Source organism: Lactuca virosa, chromosome 1 (assembly GCF_052849685.1).
Source record: "Lactuca virosa cultivar CGN04683 chromosome 1, Lactuca_virosa_CGN04683_v6, whole genome shotgun sequence".
NCBI classification, from domain to species: domain Eukaryota; kingdom Viridiplantae; phylum Streptophyta; class Magnoliopsida; order Asterales; family Asteraceae; genus Lactuca; species Lactuca virosa.
Genome location: NC_136426.1, coordinates 58,137,706 through 58,154,545, shown reverse-complemented (window position 1 = coordinate 58,154,545; position 16,840 = coordinate 58,137,706). Strand labels below are relative to the sequence as shown.

The 16,840-nt window shown below is 35.1% G+C and overlaps 2 protein-coding genes across 2 annotated transcripts; both read right to left on the bottom strand.

Moving 5' to 3' along the window:
* Nucleotides 1-1,424: 1,424 nt before the first annotated feature.
* LOC145104857 (sister chromatid cohesion protein PDS5 homolog C-like) lies at nt 1,425-4,499 on the bottom strand. The gene is made up of 7 exons (XM_079042025.1): nt 4,271-4,499; nt 3,777-3,980; nt 3,487-3,668; nt 3,251-3,374; nt 2,900-3,166; nt 2,211-2,720; nt 1,425-1,693 (listed from the first exon to the last, which is right to left on the bottom strand). Exons 1-7 carry the CDS (start codon nt 4,385-4,387, stop codon nt 1,634-1,636), a joined length of 1,464 nt encoding a protein of 487 aa, XP_078898151.1. The 5' UTR covers nt 4,388-4,499; the 3' UTR covers nt 1,425-1,633.
* Nucleotides 4,500-7,393: 2,894 nt separating this feature from the next.
* Nucleotides 7,394-10,543, bottom strand: LOC145104850 (uncharacterized). The gene is made up of 3 exons (XM_079042019.1): nt 10,287-10,543; nt 8,175-9,295; nt 7,394-8,080 (listed from the first exon to the last, which is right to left on the bottom strand). The coding sequence occupies exons 2-3, from the start codon at nt 9,228-9,230 to the stop codon at nt 7,556-7,558; spliced, it is 1,581 nt and encodes a 526-aa protein (XP_078898145.1). The 5' UTR covers nt 9,231-9,295; nt 10,287-10,543; the 3' UTR covers nt 7,394-7,555.
* Nucleotides 10,544-16,840: the final 6,297 nt, after the last annotated feature.

Sequence of the window (16,840 nt, the reverse complement as noted above, 5' to 3'; positions counted from 1 at the left end):
CACTTGGTACGCTCGGCGTACTTCGTTTGAACCCTTTTCTCTTCAAAATGTGCTTATTCCTTTAAGATCTTTCATCCAAACTCAGATATAGACCTAACACATTGTTCTAAGTCATAAAGTTTCCACCATTATGACTTTCCATGGCTAGACAAGGCCCAAAAGCTAAAACCCTAATTCAATAATCCATTAAGACATCATAACTCTTGCGTAGAAGGGATAGAAGTACCAAGATCACATTTTTATAATTCGTAATACCTAAAAACGTCTGAAAGGATAGCTCTTCTGGTTAGAGTAACCTGTACTCATAAACACCAAGCTTATGGGACCAAAATGAACACAAACTCAAAGCTAACAAGATCTAAGCAAATACTCATCAAGTTTCAGACTTTATACCTCTAAGGGATGCTTGAGGGTGAAATACTTCTGGATCCAAAGTGCCTTAAGCTTCCAAGATGTTTTACTTTCCTTCTCCTTCCTTCAAGAACACCATAAATGCACTCTTAAGCTCACAAAGGCTCACACAAAGGATTAGGGTTTGTTAGGGATACATTGGGAGATGGAGGCTGATGAATGAAGGGGTCTCAATGAGATAATGATGCTTAAATAGGGCTCAAACTCTAAAAATTAGGGTTTGGGCATCAGCCACGTACGCTCAACGTACTAAAAAAAGTTGTGTTTTCACTTAAGTGACAAAGGATTTTGCAACACATTTCATATTTTAGGGAGAAAATGAAAAATACATGGATAAAGGTGTTATAATTCTCCCCCACTTGAATCAGACTTCGTCCTCGAAGTCAGCTGTCGCGAATAACTCAGGGTGGTGCTCTCGCATCTCTGCCTCGGGTCCCAAGTTCATTCGGAACCCTTCTGATGCTGCCACTGAACCTTGACCAATGAACCCTTCGATTTTTTCTTCTTCTCGTAATCCATAGAATTGGAAATACCTTTCTGCTCCGAGGATCCAACCATCGGGGTTGGTTCCATGAAATAAGGGCATATCAAGTTTCCGAAAACGCTAATTGGATCCTCCTTGACCATTTTTCTGAGGGGGAGATGGTCGATCACCACTGTGATAATCAGGTTCATCATTTATTGGTGATTTCCCTCTATTCTCAAACGACCTCCTCAATTTTTCGTATTCCTCTTCTATTTTTTTTGTCAGTGTTGTGAATTGACTGCAAAGTTGTTGCAATTCTTCAATGGTGTTCTTCACCCCTTCCAAATTCGCTTCTACTTCTTCAATTCTCTGGGTATTGATGGGTCCATGAGCCATTTGCTCTATACCACATTGCTAGATTCTCACTCTTGAATATCAATCACACAAGAAAGGAAAAGACAATTTCGGGGAATTATCGATCTAACACAGGAAATAGATGATCTAATGATCAATTTTACATACATATGACATAAATTTGGTAGTTCGAGAAGCCAGGATCTCCCAAGAGAGTAATCTCTAAAACAACCGATAAGATGTCCCTCCTAACTGATCTCTTACAATATAAAGACATAACTGAATTAAAGACATAACTAAAATAGTTAATTTACTTATTTACCCTTGCTGCCCACAATTGCTTACTCATGGTTTAAATCCTTTCTTGCCCCTTCGTGAATAAGTAAGAATTGGTTTATTTCCCTACTTGCCCCTCCTTGAATATGTGAATATGAGTGGTGGTCTAGCAGCCATACGCTCGAACTGCGGAATGATACAGATGAACATTAATTTTCGAGAATCCCGTTGTATTGTTACAATCTAGAGAAGGCAAATCCACGCACTGTAACCCATATTAAAATAGACGATCAAAGAGCTTTAAAATCTGAAATTCACCGGGTTTACCAAAAGAATCGTCAAATTATTCACCCTTACACCAAGCCCATCACATAAATATAATTTTCTATCATTATAGAATAACCGTCAAATGAACCAATAGGAACAGCATGTAATGGTAATTAGCATCGCATAAAGAAAATTAAGAAACCCACAATTTCTATAAACAAGAACCAAGTATTTCAAAATGGAGGTTTAGAGCAAGCTAAACAAATCCAGGTATTTTCAGAAGCCTATACATACACAAAACTTAACCTTTTTCTTCCTAACAAAAAGAGTACGTCCGACCTTAGTTTCACAAAATAAGGATGCGAGCCTTGTGGATATTCTATCATCTAAACATCATAGCATGATATAATTAGTCTATAACATCGACTTGCCTTACCCATAAGTCTTGTTCGGTTTTAGAATCCAAGATATTGTGATTAAGATTCTTTTCTACAAGATCGAGTACTTTCATGCACTTTTCAAACCGTTTTTGTGCAGCCATGAGCTCTGCACGTCTCTCTCTCACCTCCATTTCAGCAGCTTTTTTAAGCATCCCTGTTTTTGCTTTTATTTCCATGGATTCCCTCCTTTTGCAAAAGGCTTCCAAGTAAGATCGAAGCCACGAGACATGAATGTTGGCTGCCTCTGCCTCTGACACCTGGCGCTCTATTTCCTCCATCTTGGAAATTATGGTTTTTTCATCATTGGTTTGAAGTTGTGTGACAACTTCACAAATAACTTGTAGGAAAGATTCCCTTACGGAAGCTGTTTTGAATAAACATTCAGCTGCTATGTCACCGTGTTTCATGAAAATGGATTCAAGAATCGGTGCGATGTTGCTCTTCACATTGTAGCCTTTGACACAAATTATGCAAGATTCAGAAGACGAAACCTCTAATGGCGATGCCTGGATACAAATCCAAATCATATAGATGTTTAGAATGTAACTTACTTATATTTCCAAAATGTACAAAATCCCACAAAGAACACACACGTTTTCAACCAACTTCCAATGTAGCTTCTTGAAGAGTGATTCGTGTTTGTTTTTGAAGAACTAGAATAGTTTCCAGAAGCAGGTGAGATTACCTTTTTCTTTGGCGAAGTGCACTTCCTCTTACGTTTTCCCTTCACCCCTGTTTTTGACTTGGATGACATTATTGGATCATTGGACATTAAGAGGGTTTTCTTTTCATCTTCAAAGTGGATGCCATTACAAATTTGTGCAACCATGTTAGAATAATCTTGAAGAGGAATTCCCATTTTGCTTACGAAATCCGGGAGATGTGATTTGAGTTGAGCAACACAGTTCTTAAGAACTTTTTCCCCAAGTTGCCAACAAACAGGCAAATCAATCTGCAAGAGAAACAAACAACAAAAACTTTAGCATATGATATGATGTAATTGGTGAACCTAATATGGTATTATGGTTAACCTCACCTGATTAGAATTTCTCACACTCATAACTAGGAGTTCTACAAGCTCGGCCATGGGTGCATCACGTTCCTTCATGATCATGCTCATGATCATCTCCATCTCAAGTACAACAACAGGGGGATTGAAGCTTAACATGCATAAGAACAAACAAGAAATTCAGTTGTTGGTTTATAACAAAAGAAGTAAATCAAAAGTTCACTTCTAAGAAACCATTGAAATGTTGCAAGCTTATAACTTACTCAGCAACTGTCAAAAATTGTCTGAATAGTTGAACTACTAGTTTGTCTATCTTCAGGTCCAACATCAGCAATGGAAATTTGGCTTTCCTAAATATTTTGAGAACTTTAGTCATCCTAGTATAGCATCCACCAGATGAAGAAGATAGTTTCTCAAATGTCATTGTTGTCAGTTCAAAAAAATCCTGCACAACAACACACAGTAAAGAGTAAAGACAACAGTTACTTGGGAGTTGTATAGAACGTTCCCACTTCCCACATGTTAAACCAAAACTCATTCAGATGTCTCGAACCTGCAGCTGTTTGTCATTGTAAGGGGGATCCGGTGCCATAATTCTCAAAATCTCACAGATACAAGATACAACTGAGATGTTCACATCCATATCACGATCTCCCGCTACTTCTTTAGCAATCAGTGCCTCAGCTATTGGATGCATTGCATGCTTCATTGATTCCGATGGCATTTGGTTCACCATGGATAAATTTTGCTCCATGTGCTATGAAGAAGAACACACCATATAGTTGAAACTTGTTAACTGTAGCAATGAAATATGAGTAGGATTGTAATGTGTGTAGCCTACTGGATAATTTTTAAAATTTCGAGGAAAACCCTAATTTATCTATTAAACATGTCTCTTGAACAATGAAAATGCATAAGAACCTACGCAGAAAACAACTAACGTCATTAATTAATTGGCAATCTATACAAAAACCATCAAATTCAAGATTCCTAACATCATTAATTACAAAATAAAAAAGAAAATTATATGGCGGGAAAGCCCCTTACTGCAAGAACATCAAGAAGCTCGGGACATGAAGATGGCAGAGGTAATAGCCTCTGTACCGCGTCCATTAGCACATTCTCGGGCTGAATGCCTGAAAAACCAGACAATCTGGACGCCATTTTAGGAATCGACTTCAGCAGTCCACTCAAAGAGCATGAAAACCCAGAAATCCCCTGATATTCTCTAATTTGGGGACTTCAAATCGACCTACAACTTTGATTCAAATGCAAACTTTCCTTAAAATTCGTCAATAAATGATTCTAAATTCCTAACAAAATTTCAGTCCTCATAATGCATAATGCACAAAAGCGAGGGACGTTTAAAACCGAGCTTTAAAACAAAAATCACTTTCAACGTGTTGGCATATGCTTATATACTTAAAAAAAAGAGGTCGGTAGCAATGTCAAATTTTAAGTAGAAACCGTGACGAGATACATCGTTTGTAAGTTGTAAGTCTACTTAAGATGACAATTATTAAGGCGGAATTTTGTTAAAATTTAGCGTCAAATACAACTCTTGGAGCCATGTTGTGACCAGTTTTTTAGAATTTTGCTTAAAACTAATAAATCAAAAAATAATAATAATAAAATAGGGTTAACAAGAATATATATATATATATATATATATATATATATATATATTTTCAGATTAAACCTAAATTTTATTTTGATAGAGAATTGGATGATAATCAACGAATTATTATTGATTAAAATGTTTTGTACATTTCAAACAGCTAGAAAAATCTATTAACATAGGTATCGGTGAACACGTGCCACCTTTTGTCTTTATATACACCTTTTTTGAGTGATAATTCTACTACGTTAAGCGGACCCGATTAACCTTCTTGATATATCGTCATATCGAAGAGTTGTTTACAAGGTCTAATCCTAAGACGGTTATTAGAAGGTGTTGGAAAAAAATTTCGCTGTTGTAAAAATAGATGTTGGGTGTTGCGTTACCTATATGACTATACGTACGGATCCTAAATGCCCATATTGTTTTGCAATCATCCATGTGGTTTAACATTATGTGTTCGACCAACCGCTCTTAGTTGTTAGTCCACTTGCTCCCAAACTACAAAGTCCTCCTATCAACTATATAAAATATACTCGATCAAGACATAATATCTTTCACCTATTTTTGTTAAATAATTTAATTTATTTTTATTTAATGTTACCGTTTGTAAGTTTGAATATTGTTTGTTTTTTAATAAAAATATTTTTGTTGGGTTCCTTCTAGAAAAAAAAAAATTGTTGTTGCTAAAATCACATTATTCATTTATCTATGTAAATGGTCTCTGATATATATTAAACTCGCATGGTTGTTATTTGTTGAATGAAGATCGTTCTAAAATACGATACAGTAATAATATTTCATGTTAACATGTTTCTTCTTTTAATCTACCAGTCTAACATCTTTATCTTCATATATCTTGGAACAAATTATGAATGCACAAAACGATAGTATTATATTACATTTTTGTATATGAGGATTGTGGGAGAATGTTAATAGAGTTTGGGAGTATATGCCAATTAACAATAATCGCACTTTGAATTTGCATGTGTATAAACTATATTGGATTGATTGGTTTGGTATCCAGAAAATTACTTGTAGTGGATAATCATATCAAAGTGTCCTACAAATATTCGATTATTTGCATTGTTGTTTATATAAATGACGATGACGAGGTAAAATATTATTTTTCTATTGTTCTTATGCATCCGCATGCATATTGTAATGTTGCATGTTGTCGATCTTGGTGCGTATTGTTTAGGTGACAGGGGATCAGGTGGAAATTGATCGATAACTGGAAGCAATCAAGTTTCGACTATGTTGGTTTCTCATACCAATCCTTTTGAATATGTTAACTATCATAAATGTAAAAATGTTATCAATGCCGAACCTATAACCTACATATAATATCAGTACATTTAGTATTATGGGTCAAGAAGGTATCATTTTGGTTAATGATGGTAAACCATCAATATATGAGGATAATTATGAATACTATAAAAGTATAATAAATGAAAACATTATGGGTCAAGAAGGTATCCTTTTAGTCACTTTTGTCTACACCATATACCAATGATTTTTTTTGCAGGGCATAAGGATACTTTTTAAATATAAAAAATAAATTCATTTGTAAATCATGTACACAAAAAGGAAAGTGACTAAATGTGAACAAAAATAAAAGTTTTGTTACCTCATAATTCATTATTCATTGTCCCTTCTTAAATATTCATTTTATTTTAAATAAAAATATCTATTAATTTGTAAAATAATCATTTTAATAAAAAATATTTTGTAAATCTATAGTTAAACTAGGTGTAAGACCCATATATTACATGAGTTAATTAAAAAAAAAAAAATCTAAAGGTCTAAATATTTAAGAACTTTGGATTTATAAAAAATAAGAAAAATAATGAATTATTAAAATGATTTTTTTTTATCTTTTAAATTTAAATAAATAAACAAACTAAACTAATGACTTTTAATTTGAGAATTTTGAAATAAGAAAGTAAATCCATTAATGAAATTGATATTCATTTATTACTATATTTATTGTAATTATTACATTTAAGTATTATGTGAAATTTATTAAAATAGAAAAACTCATAAAATTACATGTGGAAAAGAAATTAATTCAAAATAAACACAAAATGACATTTGACAAATTGAATGAGAGTGTGACATATGACAAAAAAAACTTTCATTTATTAGAATAGATCTTTCTTATCTTGATAAAAAAAATAATTAATCATTAAAATGTTACTTACTAGCTACCGTAATTATAATAAATAGAAATTATTTTGATGATCATTCAAACATTATCTTCACTTGGAACTTCAATATTTTTCAAAGTTTTCACAAGCAAAAATGTCAAGTGGATAGGAACATCAAACACTTACACAAACACATTTGAGTAATACACAAATATGAACAATCAAAAGTCCATTACCCTCACAAATCATCATCTATTTTTATTATCACAGAATATACTAGTGATAATCATCATCACCAAAAGAAAACCAACAAGCCCAAGAAAATCTATGAACAATAATCAAGTAGTTCAAAATGGAAGTTCAGAATCTTAGCTTTCTAGGAAGCACATGATAGAGTCATGATCAAAAGGAGCATGTAAAAACAGGCTAAATTAATCCAAGTATTTTGAGAAGCCTATATACAAACTTAACAATTTTTTTCTAAACAAAAAGGGTCTCATGCAACCTGACAAAATAGGGGTGACCCGGGTGAATCTTCTATTATCCACACCCCATATGATTAACCTATAACAAACTAGGGGTGTGACCCTGGTGGATATTGGTTTTTAGCTTCTTGTGTACAAGACCGAGTACTTTTACAAACCTTTTAGCCTTTTTAAGCCGTTCTTTTGCAGCCATGAACTCTGTACGTATCTCTCTCACTTCCATTTTGGCAGCTTTTTTAAGCATAATCATATTTGCTTTCGTTTCCATCATCAAACTTGATGTTTTCCTGGCTTCCAAGTGAGATCGAAGCCACGACACATGAATGTTAGCTGCCTCTACCTCTGACACATCGGTTTCCATTTCCTCCATCTTAGAAATTATAGTCCTATCATCATTGGTTTGAAGCTGCATGACAACTTCACAAACAAGCCCTAGGAAAAATGCCCTCACGGAAGCTTTTTTGAATATACATTCAGCTGCTATGTCACCATGCTTCATGAAAATGGCTTCAAGAATTGGCGCTAAGCTGTTCTTCACCTTGTAGCCTCGAACACAAGTTGTGCTTGGTTCAGATTCAGAAGACGAAGCCTTTATTGGCAATTCCTGGATACAAATCACATAAAATGCATAACGTTATTTATAGTTTGATAATATGGAATTGTTCAAAACAAGTTCCAAAATCCACCAAAACACACACAATTTCAACCGAGTGGTCCGACTTTTTGAGGTTTAGGATTTCTTGTTCTTGTTCTTGCACTCCATCTCTTCTTCTAACTCTCTCGGCTTTTTCTCTCTCCACTATCTGTCTCTCTTCAGGTTCAAAATCTGCCACAAATGTTCGGTTTTGCCAATCTTTGATATGGAACGGGGGTTCTAGTGAAAACACGAGATTAGGGATATCCTGCTGTGTTAAGGTCCGAAGTTCTATATTTATCCTATGGGCTTCCATATCCATATCCATATCAATAGCACCCTCATTGTGTAAAAATCTAGACAAGAGGTATCCATGAGGGATACTAGACCTATATGCGCTCTCATAAGTAGCCCATAAATTCAACATCACCAAGTGCGCATACGATATAGCCACTCTCCCTGAAATAAGCCCATATAAAATTGAAATATCACGAACCCGAATTTTACTTTGATACCCGGCCTCTCTAGGAAGAATATTCAAAACACCTACTCCCCACAAAACCTTCGCTTGTGGCTTTAGATCCGCTTTCCCCGTTGACGTATATTTGATTGTGTCAGGAGGAAGAAAGAACAACTCTTGCAATCGATCAATCCAATCTTGAGTTTCAAGATTCGAGGGCTCCAGATAACTCTCATCTGGATATTCGTAAGCCCGACCCGGTTCTCCTCTAATACCCGTGTCTACACCGAACATTTGCCTGATTTTGTCGTGGGTAAGTGTGTATTGTTTTCCACTAACTATACCAGTTAAGGCTAAGGATGCTCCATCAACATGGCGTTGAAGGGTTGATATCCAATCTATTACGGGTTGCGTGTAGCAGATATCTGACTCGAACTCTAAGATGCCACCCCACCCCATTCTGTAAATCGGATCCATGACATCGTAGTCTTCAAAATCTTCCATCTTCACTTTTTTCTCAATAGAAACAGACGGGTTTTTACTCATGAATAATTCTTGTCGGATCTCTTCCGGATGTTGGGACCCAGGTATCCATTCCGGTTGCTGTTTTTTAACGTGAGCATGTTGCTCTGTTTTTATTTGCTTTTCCTCACATGCCATCTTTTAACGTTTTAGTTGTGAATCTACTTCTGATAACCACCTGGCCTCAATTGATTTGATCAAATCTGATGCAAATACACCAAAAAAATTCAGTTCAATAATCAAGGGTATTATTGCAATTGATTTCTATGTTTCCTTCCAGATTTCATCCAGGTTTACTGAAGAATGTATTAGATATAGTTGGTGAAATAAGAATGTACTATTTTTTTGTTTTTAATCCTTTGTGACTGGCGGAAATAGCAATACACTTTTTTTTTCCTTTTGTGACTCCGCAGAAATAGCAATGTACCTTTTTTTTTTCTGTTGTGATTCAGGACGAAATAGCAATCTTTGAATTCAACCTTGACTCGAACAAATAAAGAAATTCATACGAATACACAGTTCACCTTCTCATTGTATTTTCAAGTTTATTAAAAGAAAAACAACACGTGGTTGTGAATGATAAGTACATTGCTATTATTTTTAACAATGATAAATACATTGCTTTTGCTATTAAAGATGACAAGTATGTTGTTATTATTGTTAAAAAAGATCAGTACATTGCTATTTCTGTAAAAGAAAATGAGCATTATGTGGCTATTTCTACTAAAAATGATAAATACTATGTTGTTATATATATGTTATAAATTATAAATGCCAAGTATCTTTCTACCTCTATTACAAATGATAAGTACTTTAAAACTTTCAAAAAGGAAACTACTGATTGCAATTTAGCATTTAAAAGGAAAAAAAAAATAGCCTTTTGTATCCGAAAAATTGAAAGTTGAAACAGACAATTTTTGATAGGAAAAAAAAAGGTATAATACTAGTTGGGTATTGTGGTTGTAAAATCAACTTTGTTACATGGACCACTTCCAAATAATATTCCACGTGTTATTGACGGGTTTTAATTATCAAAAAAAAAATTCAAGAAAGTTCGTGGCGGGAACCAAACTCAACCAAGCCCTAAAAATATCATTTTCACTGTTCAGCTTCATCCCAATTCTCAACTAACCTACCACGAATCCAGTAAATTTTTTAAGCATAAAACGTAAGGAAGCATTAACAATCACATACCTTAGACGAATATGCAAGAACCGAATAATGTATAAGCTTGGATGTGCAAAATTCGAGCGTGAAGATCAGCCCACGACTGGCGATTTTATGGTTTTTACACAGAAATTTTCTTTCAGAATGGTGCGATCGAGCAAGATGTGCGCAAGAATTGGTTGATTTCGTGATTTAGAAAATAAAAAGAAGAGACTGTGGGCTTTTGAGGAGAATTCGTAGAGAAGAATCAAGGAGTAGAGTTCATCTTTTCAGAAGCAACTGAAAATCACTTTTGACTAGGGTAAGGTTCGGTGCGCGCCAAAACCTCACCACTAACCTCAAATGCGTTTAATCCATTTTTAAAACCGTTTGGTGCGGTTATTTTTGCGGTGCGGTTAGGCTGTTATTTTTGCATCAATTTTTAAAATCGTTTGGTACGGTTATTTTTGCGGTGCGGTTAGGCTGTTATTTTTGCAGTGCGGTTTTGTTTTTTTATGTTTCGGTTATTAACCGCATGGATTTGATGCGGTTATTTTGTGTGGTTTTTAACCGCACTTTAGAGTTTAAACACCTTTAAGAGTTTAAACATATTACTTGTAATAATAAAAAATCATAAGATATAAGACAATTAACTTAAATTACAAACAATTAATATCTTAAAAACGTTAAATCACTAGTAATTAAAAATAAATATTTTAAAATTGTTAAATTTCACTATTTTTCAAAGTTAAACATATGAAAAAACCAACACTTTTGTCTTCTAAAAATTTTATCCTTCTTTCATCCATAAAACTTGTCTTATTTTTAATATTTAATATATTAATAATTAATAAAAAAATTATATATAATATATGCGGTGTGGTGCGTTTTTTTTTGCGGTTTTTGAAAACTAATAACCGCACTGCACCGCAAATTTGCGGTTTTTGATAAACAGAAAACCTCACCATCGGTTTTTATTGCGGTTGCGGTTAATCGGTTGCGGTTTATACGGTTTTTGCGGATAATTTTAGTTGAGGTGCGGTTTTTGCTCACTCCTACTTTTGAGATATAGTGAAATCATATAATCAATATACCTTTAAAAGATAATAGGAAATGAACTAAAAATGTTACAAAGTTTAAAAAATATACAAAAAAAAAATATTGTTTTTTTAATACAAAAAATATCATGTTATCGGGTATTGTAAGTAACCATCAGGTTAGCTGGTGTTTTTTTTAAGGAATAAAAGATATACGAGGATAATATGTGGCCTTCCCCCTTCACTATTTCACCCAAATTGAAAATACCCATGGTTTGCCCGTTCGTCCATTCCACAACTGGTACCACAAACGACGATAATGACTTCAACATCGAACCATGAGCACTTGACAATCGAAGTTAATCATACAAGTTCTTTTGTCCCCAAACCCATTGTGTATTTCAATCTTGTAAAAGTGCTTGTTACTAATGTTGATTTCAGAAGCATGAGCTTCACATAATTTATTTTTTATGTAAAGAACCTGGTAAAGGATGGAAGAATCACCGTCTACTATTGTCTTCCACATCGTTCACTGAGAGATAGGTTGAGAGACTTTATAGATGAAAATGATTATGTATGTTTTCTTGATGTTGGATATGAAATGATGGAAGAATTAATTTGTAGATTGATCATAGTCGGGAACAAGTTATGGAGTGGATTGAAGAAGAGATAGCTAAAGATGGATCCACAGATGGTCATACCAATGATGATGATGATGTAGACTCTGTACTTCCAGATAATGAGTTTGTGGAGCATGAACATGATAATGAAGTGATATAAATAAATCAATTTGATGATCCTTTCCTTAGACGAAAATTTGTTAGGCCAACAAGAGTTGTAGATGATAAGAAAGATGCCAAGTCAGATCTTCCTTAGTGTCCTGGTCATGATCCTAACCAACAATGGGATACTATGGTACCAATCTTAGGTATGAAATTTCGTGATCGTTTTGAACTTAAGCACATGTTAAGCAATTATGTTGTTGCTAATAAGTATAAACTGTGGTATGAAAAAAATTATTTAACTAGATTATTAGTCAAATGATGCAAAAAAGGAAGAAAAAAAATCTAAATGCCCTTTTAGATTGTGGGCAACTTGGATGAGTAAAGAAATATCATTTTAGATTAAGTCGTTAATATTTGAACACAACTGTTGTAGGGCCTTCAGTTTAGGTGTAATGGTCACATATAGTTGGATTGAAAAACACTTAATGGAAAACATATTAGATAATCCAAGAATCAGTTACAAGAAAATGAAAGCAGCAGTCCTTAGAAATTTTAATCTACAAGTTAGTGTTTGGCAGTGTAGAAATGCCAAAAAATTTACATTGGATGAGATAGAAGGGGGTTTGGTGGTACATTATGAAAAGCTTAGGAGTTATGGTTTGGAGCTATTGAGGGCTAATCCATGTTCAACAATGAAATTAGATGTGGATATCATGCTTTCCACAATTTTCAAAGATGTATATTTGTTTGTAGGTTGTGAAAGATTGTTGGATTGTGGGGTGTAGAAGGGTGATTGGTGTAGATGGATGTTTTTTAAATGGTCTTTGCAGAGGTGAGGTACTGCCAACTGTTGGTAGGGATGCTAATAACCAAATGTATCCTCTAGCATGGGATGTTGTTGTAGTTGAAAATAAGGCAACTTGGAAATGGTTTTTGGATTTATTGCTCGATGACATTGAAATGGGACAAGGTAAAGGACTAACCATCATCCCTGACCAACACAAGGTAGTTAATTGATTTTTAGATACTTTTTAATAATAATTTTTACTTTTTATTTTTTATTTTTGATGACATTGAAATGTTACTTAACAGGGACTGGTTAAGGCAATTAAGGAAAGAGTTTGTGACATCTCCAATTTCACGGCCAGAAAAGACCAATTTGTTTATCCTTTGGACATGGTATCAGCTAGTAGCTTCCACCAGCTTAATACCCAGTCTTCATGTTGGGTTTTGATACGAAATAAAAGTTTGTTTTTTATAAAAAACGGCAACGGAAGACTTTAAAAATAACAAGTTTATTTTCAGTTCATAACAAAACCGAACCATCATGGATCCATTTATAGATGTTAGAATGAAATAAAACCAACCATAGGATGTTTTAGAGATAACATTTGAAGCCTTTGAACCAACTTGGTTTTGGGGTGTTGATGAAGATAACAAAAGATCAAAGTGTATGATCTTCTCTACAAGTATCCACCATCAAGAGTAAGGCACTTGGAATGCTAGTTCCTTCTTGTATTCTTGAGTGTTTAAAGCCTTTAAGTGCTTAACTCAATTAAGCACTAAAGGGAACAACTCAAGAGGACTTCTAATCACCAAAGAAAAGCACCAAACTTCAAAAGAAAAGAGCTTCTTCATGCTCACGGATTTAGAGAGAAAGAATGGAAGAAAGAAGAGCTTCACTCTTGCAAAAATGCAAGCCTCATTCATCTCTTATATAGCCCATTAAAAGTAAGGCCTAACCATTAAAATAATCTAAAGTAATGGTAGCCTTTAGAAGCATGGGAGACAAAAGGTGGAAGGTTGAAAAAGCAACCTCCTACACCATCATTATGCCTTTTAAAAAGTAAGATTCTTTATTTTTTATAAACTCAAGTTTATAAAATATAAACTTTGTCTTTAGGTAAAAGACAAAAGAATCCAACTAGTCCAAAATGTTGTGCATGACTTATTAATTCATACCATATGAAATAATTGAAGGGTTTTGAGCATTCTAACACTCCTATGGTGTACATGCAACCCTAGATGCCTTGGATCTATGTTTTCTCTATTATACATGCAAATTTTCAATTTTCCAAGGCATCATCCTAACTAGCATACTATGGAGTATATACACTACAAAAATCTAGTTAGATGACTTACCTTTGTTGTAGCTTTGAAACCTTAAGCCTTTAAGAGCTTAGCACCCTAAGTGTGATGCCTCAAATGCTTCACACAACACCACCAACAATGGAGGACTTGAGAAGAGATTTTCTTGCACACACAAAATCGGATAGCCCTCTTGTATCTCGATTAGGTGCCGATTTTGGTAGCCATGAGGTTTCTTATATAGTGTGACACAACTAGGGTTACACCATGTAAACCCTAATGTGCATGACTTTCCACATTCCTTAGGCTCCATGGGTTTTAACCTCCATGGAGTATCCATGGGTCACCACATGGGTTTAGCCCAACATAAAGAACTATGGATCATAAGCCCACATTATAAGAATGAATGATTTACACAATCAATCCCCATATATTTAATTAGTCTCTTTTGATCACAAAATTAATTCCAAATTAATTCTTGATCAATACTAATTAAATAATATGATTTCATATTAATATATTAGAGATTATAATATATTAATAAATCATAAATATCCTCTTCTCAAAAGTCCATCCTTACAAATTGTTTCGGTGCCATGCAACCCAAATGGACCATGCTACTCTCGGGTCAAGTACATACCAATTATAGTTATGGGCTTAGACACTAAATCCAACAATCTCCCACTTGGATAAATCTAATAACTATAACTGTAAGTACGACTTAAAACACCGACTAGCAATCGTAGCTCTTAAAAGCCTCTGTCGAAACGAGACGCTCCATTTTGGATAAGTGATCATATAATCCTCTATTCTCAAAAATGTCAGCCGGACAAATACATGGAACAACGTCGTACTTATTGTCCACCAGTTTGTTTCCCGATTTCCGATTTGTTTGACATAGAACTTAATTGAACACGTCAATTTAGTTCTGACCAGGCCCGACACATAAATCAAAACAAAATCATCGAGGGGCCCAAGATATCGCTTTTAATCCTCCAAGGACTAAAAGGAACAAATAAACTTCGACCCATATGCTTGTACTAACTAATCATCAAATTGTACACAACAGCACGTTTTATAGCATCAAGTTACTGAAGCGTTTTCGTACTATCAATGCACAACCAACTCATAGCCAACAACTCATATCTCTTGGTTTGAAGACTTATATGATATTATCGTCTCACGATCACTCGATATAAATTCCATGAAGTGATACAAGTGAGTGCGGGTTTAATCCAATATTCAGACCTTATGAGCACTCATGAATGCTGCAACAAACTTTGCTATGTCTAATACAATTCAGACAAATCTACAAGCCAAATTCATGACAGTCTTGATTCAATACCTACTTCCAACGTATGATCGACTGTGGATAGTTTGAATAATGTAATTATTCGGGAAGTCAAAACATGCAAAGTGAAACAATAGTAAATGATTGACATAAGACAGTACCATACTAGTAAATAAAAAACACCTTTTATTTAAGCATCAAATGTCAATTACATTTCAACTATTACAAGTTTCGAAAGCTATCTAATCATTAAAACTAATATCGTCCTTCAGCCCGATGCGCCTCGCATGCTGTAAGTGCTTAACCGTACTCAGTCTCTTCGTGAGGGGATCTGCTGGGTTCTCTTCAGACGATACCCTCTTTGCCACGAGCTGTCCTTCTTCTATTCGATGTCTAATGAAGTGGTATTTTCTGTCGATATGCCTGGATCTGCCATGATCCCTTGGTTCCTTGGCTAAGGCAACTGCACTCTCGTTGTCACAGAAAATCTCCATAGGCTCCTTTATGGCTGGTACAACTCCAAGGTCTCCGATGAAGTTCTTCAGCCATATTGCCTCCTTTGTCGCCTCGCTTGCTGCTATGTACTCTGATTCACAAGTTGCATCAGCTACTGTCTCCTGCTTGGAACTTTTCCAAGTTATTGCTCCTCCATTCAGGGTAAAGACCCAGCCCGACTGAGAGTGGAAATTATCCTTGTCGGTCTGAAAGCTAGTGTCGCTATACCCCACCACTCTCAAGTCATCACTCCCACCGAGGGTAAGGACCCAGTCCTTAGTCCTCCGCAGGTACTTGAAAATGTTCTTTACCGTAGTCCAGAGCGCCTTTCCAGGATTCCCTTGATATCTACTGAACATGCTCAAAGCAAAGGCCACATCAGGGCGAGTACAAGTCATAGCATACATGATCGAACCAATTGCGGAAGCATATGGTATATGACTCATTTCTGTTATCTCATCCTCTGTACTCGAACTCTGAGTTTTACTCAGCTTGGCATTGCTCTGGATCGGTAAATCACCTTTCTTGGAATCATGCATGCTGAATCTTTTCAACACCTTATCCAAGTAGGTACTCTGACTAAGTCCAATTAGTCTCTTACTCCTGTCTCTCAATATCCTTATCCCAAGGATGTAAGCAGCTTCTCCAAGGACCTTCATAGTGAAACACTTCCCAAGCCAGGACTTAACTTCCTGTAAGGTTGGGATGTCATTTCCTATGAGTAGTATGTCATCCACATACAATACCAAAAAGCTAACTGTACTCCCACTATCCGTGACATATACACAGGACTCATCCTCGCTTCTCGAAAAGCCAAACTCTTTGACTTTCTCATCGAAACAAATATTCCATCTGCGAGATGCTTGTTTCAACCCATAAACGGATTTCTCAAGCTTACACACTCTATTAGGGTACTTTGCATCGACAAAACCCTCTGGCTGACTCATGTAAACATCCTCAACCAAC